Source organism: Gavialis gangeticus, unplaced genomic scaffold (genome assembly GCF_001723915.1).
Source record: "Gavialis gangeticus isolate Ggan-Ray unplaced genomic scaffold, GavGan_comp1, whole genome shotgun sequence".
In the NCBI taxonomy this organism is placed as follows: Eukaryota; Metazoa; Chordata; order Crocodylia; family Gavialidae; genus Gavialis; species Gavialis gangeticus.
The window spans coordinates 14,973,544-14,986,172 of NW_017728991.1; the positions used below are offsets into that span (position 1 = coordinate 14,973,544).

The 12,629-nt window shown below is 49.8% G+C and overlaps 2 protein-coding genes across 3 annotated transcripts in view; one reads left to right on the forward strand and one right to left on the reverse strand.

Annotated features, from left to right (window-relative positions):
- Positions 1-97: 97 nt before the first annotated feature.
- On the forward strand, positions 98-5,238 carry MRPS7 (mitochondrial ribosomal protein S7). Its single transcript, XM_019518131.1, has 5 exons — positions 98-228; positions 1,550-1,741; positions 2,347-2,410; positions 3,325-3,492; positions 4,390-5,238. Exons 1-5 carry the CDS (start codon positions 113-115, stop codon positions 4,609-4,611), a joined length of 762 nt encoding a protein of 253 aa, XP_019373676.1. The 5' UTR covers positions 98-112; the 3' UTR covers positions 4,612-5,238.
- A 535-nt stretch (positions 5,239-5,773) lies between these two features.
- Positions 5,774-12,629, reverse strand: part of MIF4GD (MIF4G domain containing) — a 14,412-nt gene continuing 7,556 nt past the window's right edge. The window contains exons 2-6 of one of the 2 annotated variants that reach the window (XM_019518149.1): positions 11,067-11,194; positions 9,685-9,794; positions 8,799-8,954; positions 7,811-7,903; positions 5,774-6,819 (exon numbers count right to left, since the gene is read on the reverse strand). In XM_019518149.1, the coding sequence (XP_019373694.1) occupies positions 6,592-6,819; positions 7,811-7,903; positions 8,799-8,954; positions 9,685-9,794; positions 11,067-11,148 (669 nt within the window). In that variant the 5' untranslated portion in view covers positions 11,149-11,194 and the 3' untranslated portion in view covers positions 5,774-6,591. The remainder of the gene's footprint in view (positions 6,820-7,810; positions 7,904-8,798; positions 8,955-9,684; positions 9,795-11,066; positions 11,195-12,629) is intronic. The other variant, XM_019518142.1, reaches the window with a different exon arrangement.

A 12,629-nucleotide genomic window follows, 5' to 3' on the forward strand; every position in this document is an offset into this window, starting at 1 on the left:
CCCCTCGCAGCCTGGATCAGCAGCCGGGCGAGCAAGGCGTGCCGCGGTGCTATGACGTCACAGACTACAACGCGAGCGAACCGCCCCCCCCCTTTCCTGCGCCTGCGCAGAGATGCTAAACTCCGCTCAGGCGTGTGCCAGACAGCCGCAAGGTCCTGAGCGCGGAGGCAAGATGGCAGCGCCTACACTCGGGGTGCTGCGCACGGCCCGCGGGGCTTGGCTGCGCGGGTGAGGCGGGGTCGGGAGGAATTTAACCCCAGGGCCTGGCGGGGTGGGGCTGAACCGGGATGATTCTGCCTCAGGCCGGGGGCTGGACGGCACGAGCTCTGGAGGCCCTTGCAGCCCCACTTCTCACTGGGGAGCGGCCCAGGGGCGTCCCATAGGAACCCAGCGTGTCAGAAACCTCCTGGGGGCTCTCGGGTCTCTGCAGCAGCAGGGCGGAGAGGTTTTCTCCAGTCGAAAAACAAGTGGGAACGAGGAGCTGGCACTTCACGAGGGGCGGCGGGGCTTGAGGTGGCCTCGGGTCTGACAAGGTGGAGGATGGCGGCGCTCAATGACAGCCAAGGATGTAAGAACTGCAAGTCCTGGCTCAGTTCATCTCGCCTGGTCCCCGACCTGCAGGTGCTTGGCCAGGCTTGGCCGTGGCAAAGGGGGTCAGGCACTGGGGGAAAGAGGTGCCAAGCATCACCATGTGGTTCTCAGCGACAGCATCCAGGATATTCCCAAGCCAGCCATCCACCGCCTGGCTTGCCAAAGACACTAAATGCCACCCCTGGGGCAGGTCTGTGCACACATTTCCAGCCTCGCCTACAAGGAGACTCAGGGGTGCTCGCGGTCTTCCTGAAGAACAGAATCCGAGATGCTGTCGGCTGCGCTGAGCAGGCCATGTGCAAGACTGACTGTGCAGACATCTGTGCACTGAAGCACTAGGGTCACACTTTGTATGGATTTGGTGGCTAAGCTACGTACCAAAATCCCAAAATAACTGCGCCCATGTCCCATGGTGCGCTCCCTGCCTGTAGTCCCACCAGGTCCCTCAGCAATGGGCTGTCACCACATAAGGGAAAGAACGCACCATGGCTGCCCCAAGGGTAGCGCAGGCAGAGGTGCAGAGCAGCTCTATGTTGTTGTAACATCTGGCTTGCCTTATCAAGCCACTGTACTCTTGTTGGCTTTATATTAATAATTTAACACTTAACAGTACAAATATTCAGTAACACAACGCTACAACAGTACGAATACTCAGTGTTCATGCCGTGTGTAAAATGAATGAATTCTAGACCCTACTTGGTGCATGGTCTCTTTTAAAAAGGGACGTGCTGTTAGCTTATGTACAGCAGCTTGGATGATGGGGCCTTTATGTGCTTGGCACCTGGGGGCTTTCTTGTCATACGAACAATGCTAGCAAGGTGAAAGCTGTGTCTCCCTACCTTTCTCTTCTGCAGCTTGGTCTGTAATGTTGGAGGCAAACTCAGCGAGCTCTCCAGAATCATGCTCTTTATGTTGGTGGAGACTGACAGAGCCTTTCCTCTCATTTTATTCTCTGCAGGCTGATCCAGGTGAGATGGAAGCGGTACACCCCCGCTTTCCTTGAACCGGAGGTGAACAAGGAGACATTACACAAGGTGCCAACAGAGCTGCCCGAGGAAGAGAAAAAACAACATGACTTCAAAACCACCCGACCCATAAAAGCTGCCCCTTCTTCTGTTACCAGCTCTGTATTTAGTGACCCTCTGGTCAGGTCAGAAAAAGCCCCATCTTTTCTATTACCACCTGGGGAAAAAGGAGCTTGAGCAGCTGATTCTGCTTCCACTGTGGTCACTACCAGTGACTGCAATTGGGTGTAGAGCTTGGAAGTGCTAGGAGCAGCTGTGAGTTCTGTTTATTCTGGTGGGCATTTTAGGAGGTCACCATCAATGAGAAACATGTCCTATCATTTCTTTCCCCTAACATGTAAGTGTATATGGGTTGATTGCAGACAGTGTTAACAAGCTCTCGTCTTTGGAGTAAGGATTCGTTATTTAATTTGTCAATAAATTTATTTTATTGTGAAAGAGTTCAGTGAGGGAAAAATCTAAGTGGGCATTCCACTTCCAAACCGTTGGAGCAGCCTCTCATCTACTGGGCTGCACGCTGTCTTCCTGTTACCATGTAATCCCTTCATTTGGGTTAATCTCTTCCCTGTAGGGCTGCTCTGTCACCAAACTGTGATTTAAAGATGAGCACAATCACCGAAATGCCAGCAGGGAGCAGATGTAATTGCAGGAACAAACCCAGCATGGGAGCTGCTGCCTTCTGTGTTGCAACCAGTATTTCAGTTGTATCTTATTTGTTCTGTGCTTGCAGCAAATTCATCAACATGATGACCAAAAACGGAAACAAAACACTGGCCAGATCCATCATGATGCAGGTGAGAACTCCACTCTCTTCCTTTGGACACTGTGCTCCGACTATATCACAAGACTTGCTAGGACCGTGCAATCAAACATGTAAAATTAGACTATAGCAGGATTAATATTGCCTCTGCAATTTAACATCAGCCCTTTTTTTGTGATACAGTAGTTTTTTAATTAAGTCATCACTTCCAGTTTTTGTACAAGCCTCTGCCTTATATGGAACTTAATGACTATCCCTTTGCCTTCCCTCCACCATTGCACAGGTCTTATTTACCACATTGTTCAAATCCTACTCTGAATATAGAATTGTTCATTTCTTATGAAGTCATCCCTTGTCTTCCGCCAACATCTCTGCCTCATTTGCAACTCACCAATATAGAACTTTTCCCCTAGTTCATGGTGTTCAGGGTTCCTGCCTTAGGGGACACATAAGACTTCTCAGGTAGGGGTGCAGTGTAGTTGGTATAAGTTGGTTAGAAAACTACCTGATTCTGCAAAACAGCTTGATTTTCTGGAGAGGTGGAAATGCATGTCAGAAAAATCAAAGGGAAGATAGGAAGAGGGACAGAAAATTTTAGTCCCATCTCCCCTTTGCCAACTCCTGTGTATTAGTGTGAAATGAAACACTAGACACAGGTCAAGAGGCTACAGGAAAACCAGTGAGAACTAGAGTTCTGCAGGGCTGAGTGTTGCATTCAGGGCAAGAAAGTGAGACGAGCTGGAATTAGAGCCAAAAGTACTTGGGCTGATTGCAGAAGTACTCAGCAGGCCCATTGAAGCTACAGTGGGCTGGAAAACAGACTGTGAACCAGATTTAAAAAAAAAAAAAAAAAAGTGGAAGATGCGTGTTAAACTGACCTGGTTGTCTGAACTTGGAGGGGGTTAACGGCTGGAGCTGAGTGTGAGTTTCCCTGCATTTTGCACACAGACTCTAGAAGCCATTAAAAGGAAGCAGTTGAAGAAGTATCACGAAGCATCTGAGGAGGAAAAAGTGAACATTGAGTGCAACCCATATACCATCTTCCACCAGGCATTGAGTAACTGCAAGCCTATCATTGAACTCACCAGCATCTCAAGAAGTGGCAGATTCTTCCAGGTAAACAGGGGAGGGGGATTTATGGAAATCAACCCGGTCTGGAGGAAATAACCAAAAACACTGCTTGCCTCTCCTTTGGAAGGGGAACCAGTTACACTGGGACCTAGAGACCCTAGCCCAGATCAGGGCTCCATTGAGTTCTATATTCAGTTTTGTCCTGGCTCCAAACCACTTGCAGCCTAAGTAGCAAAAGAGAAAAAGTAGGAGGGAAACAGGCACAGGAAGGTCAATTTCCTGCCTGTGGCAGAGCCAACAAAAGAATGCAGGTATTCTGCATGACCAGAGGCATGCTGTACAGAGCTGAATTATGCACTGGCCACAAGGCCGCGTTTGTTCCTTCTGGGTAGGACTATTTGCTGGAGCAAAAGTAGGAAAGCAGTTCAGCTCTTGCAGAAGACAGTTCAGCATATAAAAAGGATTGTATGGATAATTTTATTGAAAGCATCAGCAAAGACATCATTAGACTGGAACACTGATAAAATAGGGAGATTTCTACCTGCTTTCTTCTACCTCAGGTGAGCAGTGGCCAAAAATTCCTCCCCACCCTACTGAGTAGGCTGAGCCCTGGAGGAAATGGGTTTTCTCCATTTTTGGTGAACAAGGTTCTGTGTCACAAAAGCCAGTCTCTGAACTGGGCCCAAAACTAAATGGGATTGTACCCTCACCCTTAAAAGGGTAGCCTACCTTGGGGTTGAGGCAAGTAGGCACCCAGGAGTTCGCACTGGCCAAGCCTTAGCTGATCTATGGCTAGTAAGAGAGAGAGCAGCAAGCTTCTTTAGTGCTAAACTGTGCTACCTGGATGGAGTTAGTCCTTTCCTTATCTCTTCAGTACTAGTCCCTTTCCTTTGAACCACTTGGAGTGGCATTTCATACATCTCTCTCTCTCCCCCCCCCCAGATCCCCACCCCTGTTAGGGACAGCCGTCAGCGCTTCCTGGCCATGAAGTGGCTGATCACTGAGTGCACGGAGAACAAGAACCATCGGACATTCATGCATGTGAAGCTCTCCCGGGAGCTGCTGCTGGCCTTCCACAGTGAAGGCCCTGTGATCAAAATGAAGCACAACATGCACAAGATGGCAGAGAGCAACCGGGCCTTTGCCCACTTCCGCTGGGGATAGGGGACTTGGTACCGAAGGACATGGCGGTGGGCTGGGAAGCCCTTGCCTCAGGCAGGAAGACATTTCCTCCTACATTCATTTCTCCTTAGTCCCAGCCCTATAAAGAAGCATCCCAAAGCTGCTTTCTTTCAGACAGGCAGGTCCTAGTGTCCCCAGGCAGCTTCCAGGTTGGATCTTCTAAGAGAAAAAGCAAGTTGATGAATATGGTTATGTGAGGTTTAGCACTTTTCTGCCCCTTGGGGATTAACCCCCCTGCTAGAGCTCTGTTGCCCTCTAAATTCACAGTTTGGTTATTTTCAAATAATTTCCACATATAGTGAAGCCCTTAGAAAAAAAACATATGAGGAACACTATTAAGTAACTCTCCCTACCCCACCTGTCCTCATCTGGAGCAGGAGCAGGGGGGTTCAAGTCGATCTGTTCCACATGGCTTTGCTTGTTAGGAGTTGAGCCAGAGAAGAGCAAGCTGGAATTTGGTCTGCAGCATGAACAGTCAGCGGTAGCTGTGCCAGACAGATGAGTCCAGTCAGATTCTCAGCCCACTGGAGTTGCATCTCTTAGCAGAATCATTGTTTGAAAAAATCTGACCTGAATGTTACAATGAGAAAATAAAAATGGGATCTCCCTGTCACTGTACCTCTGTCTAATCCCATTCCATGCAGGGGGGGAGGAATTCTATGCTGCTGTCAATGGCCAGTCCTGATCCAGTGCCCCTCACTCCCGATCCACTGCCTTGAGGCCCCAGACCCCCAGTGTGTGTGGAGGGGAAGAGGGGCATATGGAGTCCCAAGCAGCCCCTTGCAGGCTGGAATGCTGCTTGCCTACAAGGGAAAAGCCACAGTTTGCCACATTTTTCTCCTTTAAAGGAGAATCCATTGTTAAAGTTGTTTGCAACCCTTTCATATCTTCTTGTGTCCCACGTTTGGGTTGCAACCCACAGGTTGAGAAACACTGTTCTAGACCCCTCTGTTTGACTGAAATTAATATTACAGTGCTTTCTCTGTCTCTTCATCTGACCAGTATTGATGAGCACCTCTTCCACACCAGAGGACTAACCAACATGTTACAGTCTTAATGTCCCATACTGTACACCACTTCTAGGACTCTACAATATTTCCACTCTGTAGAAATGATACAGCTACAGCTTAGCAGAGAGCATGCACAGTATTCATAAGTAGAAAGGTTTTATTAGAAAAAGCATCATAAACCTACTTCTTTCCCCTCCTTTCTCTGCCTTTATCATCATCACAAATGTGCAGTGATCAAGTCCACTCAGTTTTGTTCAGAAAAACCTTCTGTTGTGGTTACTGTATAAAACTTATAAAAACAGTTTCTAGCTGCATATGCTCAATCTTGCTCCTGGGGGTGGCTTTGTCACCAGTGGGAGGAGGTGTCACTGCTTCTGGTTGCACCCTGCAGGTGAATGGAAGGGTTGGAAGAAGTAAAACTTAATAACCCACATAAGGACTTCAACCATACACCCATTGTTTTGGGTAGAAGCATGATGCGTCTTGACCTGGTTTAAGAAGTAAGGGCAGGGATCCCAAGGGGTAGAAAATCAAGGAAGACAGAAATTCTCCAGGCAAGACGCATCAGCTTTTTCTTCTCAGATCTGGTGGCTGAGGGAGTTGGAAGGTGAGGGCACATTTTAATGGAAACCATTACCTGTGCTTTCCTGCCTGTTGATGTAAAATCCTGGTTTGGGCTTGAAGCCCATGTTACAAGCTCATTGACAGCCTGAAAGGCAGTGATTAACATGGGTCCATCCTTGAATGAAAACAGTGAAAGCTCTGGCTAAGTTAAAGCAGTCCAACAAGTTGCAATCTAGTAATGACATGATACAGAGCATCTATTGGGTGTCAATATTATAAATCCTATTTACAAGAAGCACTAGAAAAACTTGTGTGTGTGAAGCTTGCTGGTGAAAGTGCTGGGGTCAGTTCACTGATGCTGGTGAAGTCCGTTCTAGATGCTGCGGGGTCAATCCGTGAGTTCACTGTAGTAGTACTTCTGGGCGGCCTCTGTCATCTTCCAGTCGGCTGCACGGAACTCAATGATCTCCAGCAGCAGGAGCTGAGAGAGGGAGCTGAGCCCCTCCTGCAGGAGGAAGCCATCCCGGAGGAGGAAGAAGAGCTCATCCATGCGTTGGGAGTTCATCTTCTCCAGCTGCTCGCCAATGCGGTGCAGCTGCAGCACCAGGCAGTCCACCTGAGGCACAGAAGAGAGGTGGGGAGAAAGAGCACCTAAATATGGCAGTGATGAGGTCTCTGGTGCCTCTGAGCTGGGCCCCTTTACAGTGAGCTTAGGGGGTTCCTCCCCAGTCCCCAATCCCTTTTATTTCTGATTCAAGATTCCTCTTTCCTCATGACAGTGTATGGTCCTAAATGCCCTCTTCACCCCAGAAATATCTGATAGTAGATGGTGGGATGCCTACAGCAGCTCTGGAGGGGATGTGTCTGAAGGGAGGTCCCACAATTTCACACATGGAGGCAAGGGACTGGAACGTCCCACTAGAAACTCCCCAGCTCAGGCTGGGACTCCCAAGAGGGCACAAAATCCTGGATCAGCGCTTACAGTGAGCCCATTCACAGAGCCCTGTGTCAGCACCTGAACTGAACAGAGGAAACTGTCTGAAACACTCTCTAAGTTTCTAGAAAGTTAGTGCATTTGGAGTCTTTTGACCTGCCAGCACTGCCCTCACGCACAATTTACCCTCCACTCAAAGGGAAGGGTTGACATAAAGCATCACAGAAAACAGCAAGTACAAGTAAAGTCCATGGCAGACAACACATACGTTTCATAACTACTCCTTGCTTGTGCTAGACAAGTCTTAGGTGTTTATATCCACCAATTGCTACATACAGCCATGCTCACAATCCAAGCCATAGCTTTAAAACATATTGTTACAGGGAGAAAAATCAGGCTGAGAAGAGAACTATTGCAATTTTAACAATAGAGTTGCAGCCAGGACCTTTCTGCTGTCTCCAGTCTGGGGCTGCAGGGAGTTTCCCATTGGACAAGGCTTCATTATCCATGCTTGCCACTTACAACCAGTCCTAGGAAAAAAGCCCTGTGGGGCCTTGTGTCTTCTCCTTTGCTGCAAATAGGGGTCCAAGCCTTTCCCACCATCCTCCTCCTTAGCTGTATTATTTCTGATCACTTAGCAGTGCTTGTAAGTTAGCGTACCACCAGCACTTACCTCTTCCTCCTTCAGCAAGCTATCAGGCTGTGCCAGTCGAAACAAGCAATCGTAAACCGGATTCACCAGCGCCATCATGGGCATGTTGTTCACCTGTTAGCAGGAAGCACGAATGTATCAACTTGCAGGTAGAAGAGCTGCTTTGCTTGTTTTACAGGACTGATGCTCTCCGAAAGGGGAAGGAAACAGGACCCCAAGGAACTGGCCTTGATGTCACTGGCTGAGAGCTCAGTGTTGACAGGACTTGCCAAGGAAACCACAGACACTCAAGTCTCTCCTAGTGAGAGAAACTAGACATCCCTGAAAGGTGCTAACAAGGATGGACAAGCAATGCCATTATGTGCACGTTAAAATGTAACCAAACCTTCATGGGACATGATTTAGTTGCAATTGTGTCTTTTGCCCATGTCAGCCAATATTGGAGCATGTGAAGTCTGCTGGCGCAAAGACCCACAGAGAGCCAAGTGCAGGTGTGCCCATCCAATTAGGCATCAGGGAATGACACCATGCGACTAACTCAGCAATAGCAAGTGAGCAGCAAAGCTCTAAGTTAAAACCTCAGAGATGAGGAAGAAGGATTTCCAAGGGCAACCACCAAGGGAGTGGGAGCAGGGGGAAGAAGTTGGGCCACATCTATTCACTCTGAGAACACATCTGTTTATCTGAGAATCAGCCCTAACAACAGTTCTGACATTGTGCATTTCACCACTAAGGGAAAATGCACATCCCCAATAGGTAAAGGGTCATGGCACAATTAGTGAGAGGCTTTGAACTATGCAATGTAAATGCAGATCTCCTGTGTATGCAGAGTGAGAAGCTCAGAACCAAGACCCTGTTGAACCTCGCCACCACATGCAGCATGGAATTCAGGATCCAGGATCCAGGCCAGTGCCTGAACTCTGGGGATGCTTTTTTCCAGGGGTTCAATTCAGACCCATCTCCAGCCATGGGGCAGGAGCCAGGGACATTCCCAGGTCCGGTTCCATACCCTCAGATAGTCAAAGATGTTACAGATGAAGGTGACATAGCAGATCCAGGCCTGCAGGGAGCGGGTTCGCAGCTCCTCCCGATCCTTGTACTCCTGCTGCAGCCGGTTGAGCAAACTCCGCCGGAAGACACTCTGACCCACCTGCTTGCTCTCTGCCTATGGCAACAGGAGAGAGGCAAAGAGCTGAGACCTCAGAGGTAGAGGAGGAGAAGGATGTGGCACCCAGGAGACTTGGGTCTACACACATTCTTAATGATCAGACTCCCACCACTGCCCAGAAGAGGATGCAATCTGCCAGTCTTGCTGCAGACAAACCCAGGACCACTGTTCCAGCCTGTGCATCCCCCTACATTTCTCTCCCCTCCTTTCCCTGGAGCACCTTATCACACTCAGCACTCCCCTGACCAGCCTTATGCCTGCTCTCTTGGAAAGAGGCTGCTCCAATACGATGCACAAGTCCCTCTGCCATGAAGACCCCAACTCTGAGACAGGGACCAGCCTGGAGTTAGCATGAAGCAGGTGTGCTTGTGTTAAGGGGAGCAGTTTTGAATTGATGTCTGTCAGGCAGCGGGTAGAAATCCTGGCTGCTCCAGTACACCATTTAGACAAAGAGGAGCTGGCCTGGTAGGCAGAGCATGGGGCCAGGGAAGGAGCCCCTGGGAACCAGTCACTTCATAGCCATGGTAGAGCACACAATCCCCTTTGGACATCCCCTTTGAGGGGTGGCCCCCTGTGTCCTAGGCATAGGGTGGCAGGGAGACATTCTGAGGGCCTCTAGTGCTAGCACTGTGCTGTGTAAGTGCTGTAGGAGGGAGTCAGGCCCAGCAGAGAGGCCAGGCTACAAAGCAGCCCCAACCCTGACCCAGGAGGGCAGCCCCCTACTTACCTGGATGATGGTGTAGCAGATGCGTCCAGCCTCCTTACTGAACACGCAGTCTTTGAGGGACTGGTCCACGATGATGTTGGCAACTTTCTCCAGGTCCACGCTGCTGGGGTCTGCAAGGGAAGAGGCCATGCTGTCACCGCCACCCACTTATCACTGGCTCCCCCTGGTACTGCACAGGGTCTCCACATCACACACACCTTACTAATGCTCCAGAACTGCTGGAAAGCAGCTACAGGTGGATGGGAGAGTCACAATAGCACCATGTGCTACAAGAAGTGAGGACCCTGGACATGTTCATGTCAGTGTAACAACAGAATGGGCACATGCCACACACCTCTGAGCAGTTTAATTCACCCTACCCCAGTGTAAAGTTACTCCACAAAACTTTAGCAGCTACCTTCAGGAGTATATAAATCATACAGGTATACATGTCCTGTGTCTTCGGCTCTAGTCTAATCCAGACTATCCCAGGGTTGCCCTTCTTTTGAGGTATCACCTGCTCCCCACCAGCCAGTGGCAAGGGGCTGTAGTAGCAGCCTACAGTCTGCTACTCTGGGATAAGCTGTCTGTCTGTCTGCTCTGAATCCTAGTGCAGCGTGCGCAAAACCTTGGTAAATGTGTGGTGTATCTACACTACAAAACCCAGACTCGCTCCAAACCCAGCAGGAATTGGATGCAGCTAAAATGGTCCCTCTAATATCCCAAACGGTTGGTTTAGGGGTGATATCTCCAAAGGGTGTTGGCCAGAGAGAGTCATCATGATAGGGAGGGAAGGAGTGAAGAGCAGAAGCAGGGGAGAATATTCGGGGGTTTAGAGCAGAGACCCTGGCCTTGTTCCAAGGCTCGTTTAAATGGGAGCTGAACAGGCAAACTCTACTGGGCTTTACATACAGATGCTGAGGGGCAGGCGTCAGGGGCTGAGAAGTGAACAAAGGAAGGAGGGCATGTAGGCAGAGTGGGAAAAGCCAGAAGTCAGGGGGAAGAAATAGGAGGGGAGACTTGGTAGGTACAGAAGGGAGGAAAGCTAGAGGTGGGAGGACTGGATAGAAGGAGAAAGGCAGGGGATAGCAAGGCAGAGGGGGACACACAGAGAGTCAAAGACATGGGAGCAGAACAGTTCTTCTGTCATTAAAGACCACTCCCTTCCCAAGCCTGGAGCCCAGCCCAGAATAGGTGCTGCATTAAATACCAGGGAGGAGGCAGCAGAAGCCCCAGTGTAAATGTTCCACTAAACACAACTGTTCTTGCACCAGATCACACACACTAAGCAGTTAAAGTTAACATGGCGAAATGGCATCAGACTGCCCAGCTGAGATCCACCAGCCAGACTGGGCAGGGCAGCTTGGCCCAGAGGTGATGGAGGGAGGGACATATTTGCTGACCTTTGAGGGCTGTTTTCAGTAACTGCTGAGTCTCAGCATCGAACGACTGTATCTTGTACTCCTCTTTGCCTGTCTCGCCCATGTCTGGTTCGCTCCAAGAGTTTGGGAAGCAGATGAGTTAAGAAACCCTAGGAAAAAAAACAAGAGTTGAGCTCAGAGGGAGGACAGGCAAAGGCTAGCATGGGCTTTTGCTTTGCTATTTGGGGAAACCCTGCAAAAAAAGGCAGCATGATCCAGTGGCTGGAGCACAGTTCTTTGTTCTCATGCACCAGAGATCCCTTTCTTACCAAGCCCCTGACTTGCTGGCAGATCTTGATACAGTTCCTTCCCCAAACTATCCATGCACCTTGGCTGTACAGCTGATGAGTGCCAAGGGCCCTGAGACACTCGATTATTTGGTGGGGGAAGGAGTGAAACAAGACGACCATGTGGGCTAATGGATAAAGCATCTGACTTTGCCTCAGAAGATTGAGGGTTCAAATCCCTTTGTGGTTGCTTTTGGTGGTCGGACTTGATGATCTACTTAGGTCCCGTCCAACCCTACATCTATGAAACTATGCAGATTTCTTTCCAAGCTAGCCCTCAACCCAGGGAATTCATTACTCTAAGCTTTGCCCTCTGCCACACTTCACCAAGGAGATGCTGGGCCCCCAAGGCTGTGTCACTGTCTACTGGGACAATCTGGTTGATCTACAGATTCAAAACGGCAACAAATACCCCCACCCTCCCAGAAGGGAGAAGCAGCCTGGGCACAGCACAGGGAAACCCCTACCCTTACCCTGTGCTGCCACCCATTCACTCACTAGCAAGTTGCTTCAAAACCACAGAGGCACAGGGGTGACTTGAAACATAAACCATCAGCCAACAATTCAGGCAATGGCACAGCTGCTTCCGCACAACACTGGGCCAAATTCACTAGCCTCCTTGGAATTGCATCAGATGCACAGAGGAGGAGCAAGTTCTATAGCCAAGGACGTCACCGAGACACTAGTCCCCTTTAGACCCAGTGTTATTTTCTGTAGTGCATAAAGATCCTGGAAACTGCTGAGCTGTGCCATGCTCTGCTCAGTTATTCCAAGGGGATACCCAGCCTTACCAAGTGCGAGCCCAGTCCTGGTCTGCGTGTGCTGCAGCCTCGCCCCGGCAGCATGTGTCACAAGCACCCCAGAGGCGAGGGCCAAGTGGAGCACTCGGTGCCTTCGCCGGCTCAGCAGAATTCCACAGTCCTGACTCACCCGCTGCACCGCAGCCACAATCAGGGCTTAGAGAGAGCACGGAGGCCATTACCCGCCAGGGGAACGGCACACAGCCAGGCTTTGCAATCATGCAGGACCCCCAGACCCTTCTCAGGCTGAGCTCTGGGAGAAACCTCACCTGTCTCTGCACCTGCAGCCCCCACCCACTCAGCTCTTCCCTGCCTCTGAGAGGTCACATATATCAGTTTTCCTAATGCACCTGCCTGGGAGCCCTCTGACCTATAAACCTACAGAGACACTGTGTTTGCTTGTGCAGGGCGAGCTGCAGTCTCAGCATTTTTTTTTGTAAAAATATATGTCTTTTATA

Bases quoted from the DNA above. Each gene is read 5' to 3' on its own strand.
- MRPS7 (XM_019518131.1), top strand. From the start codon at position 113: ATGCTAAACTCCGCTCAGGCGTGTGCCAGACAGCCGCAAGGTCCTGAG. The intron at 2,411-3,324 runs GTGAGAACTCCA...TTTTGCACACAG, and splicing joins CCAGATCCATCATGATGCAG to ACTCTAGAAGCCATTAAAAG. The intron at 3,493-4,389 runs GTAAACAGGGGA...CCCCCCCCCCAG, and splicing joins GAAGTGGCAGATTCTTCCAG to ATCCCCACCCCTGTTAGGGA.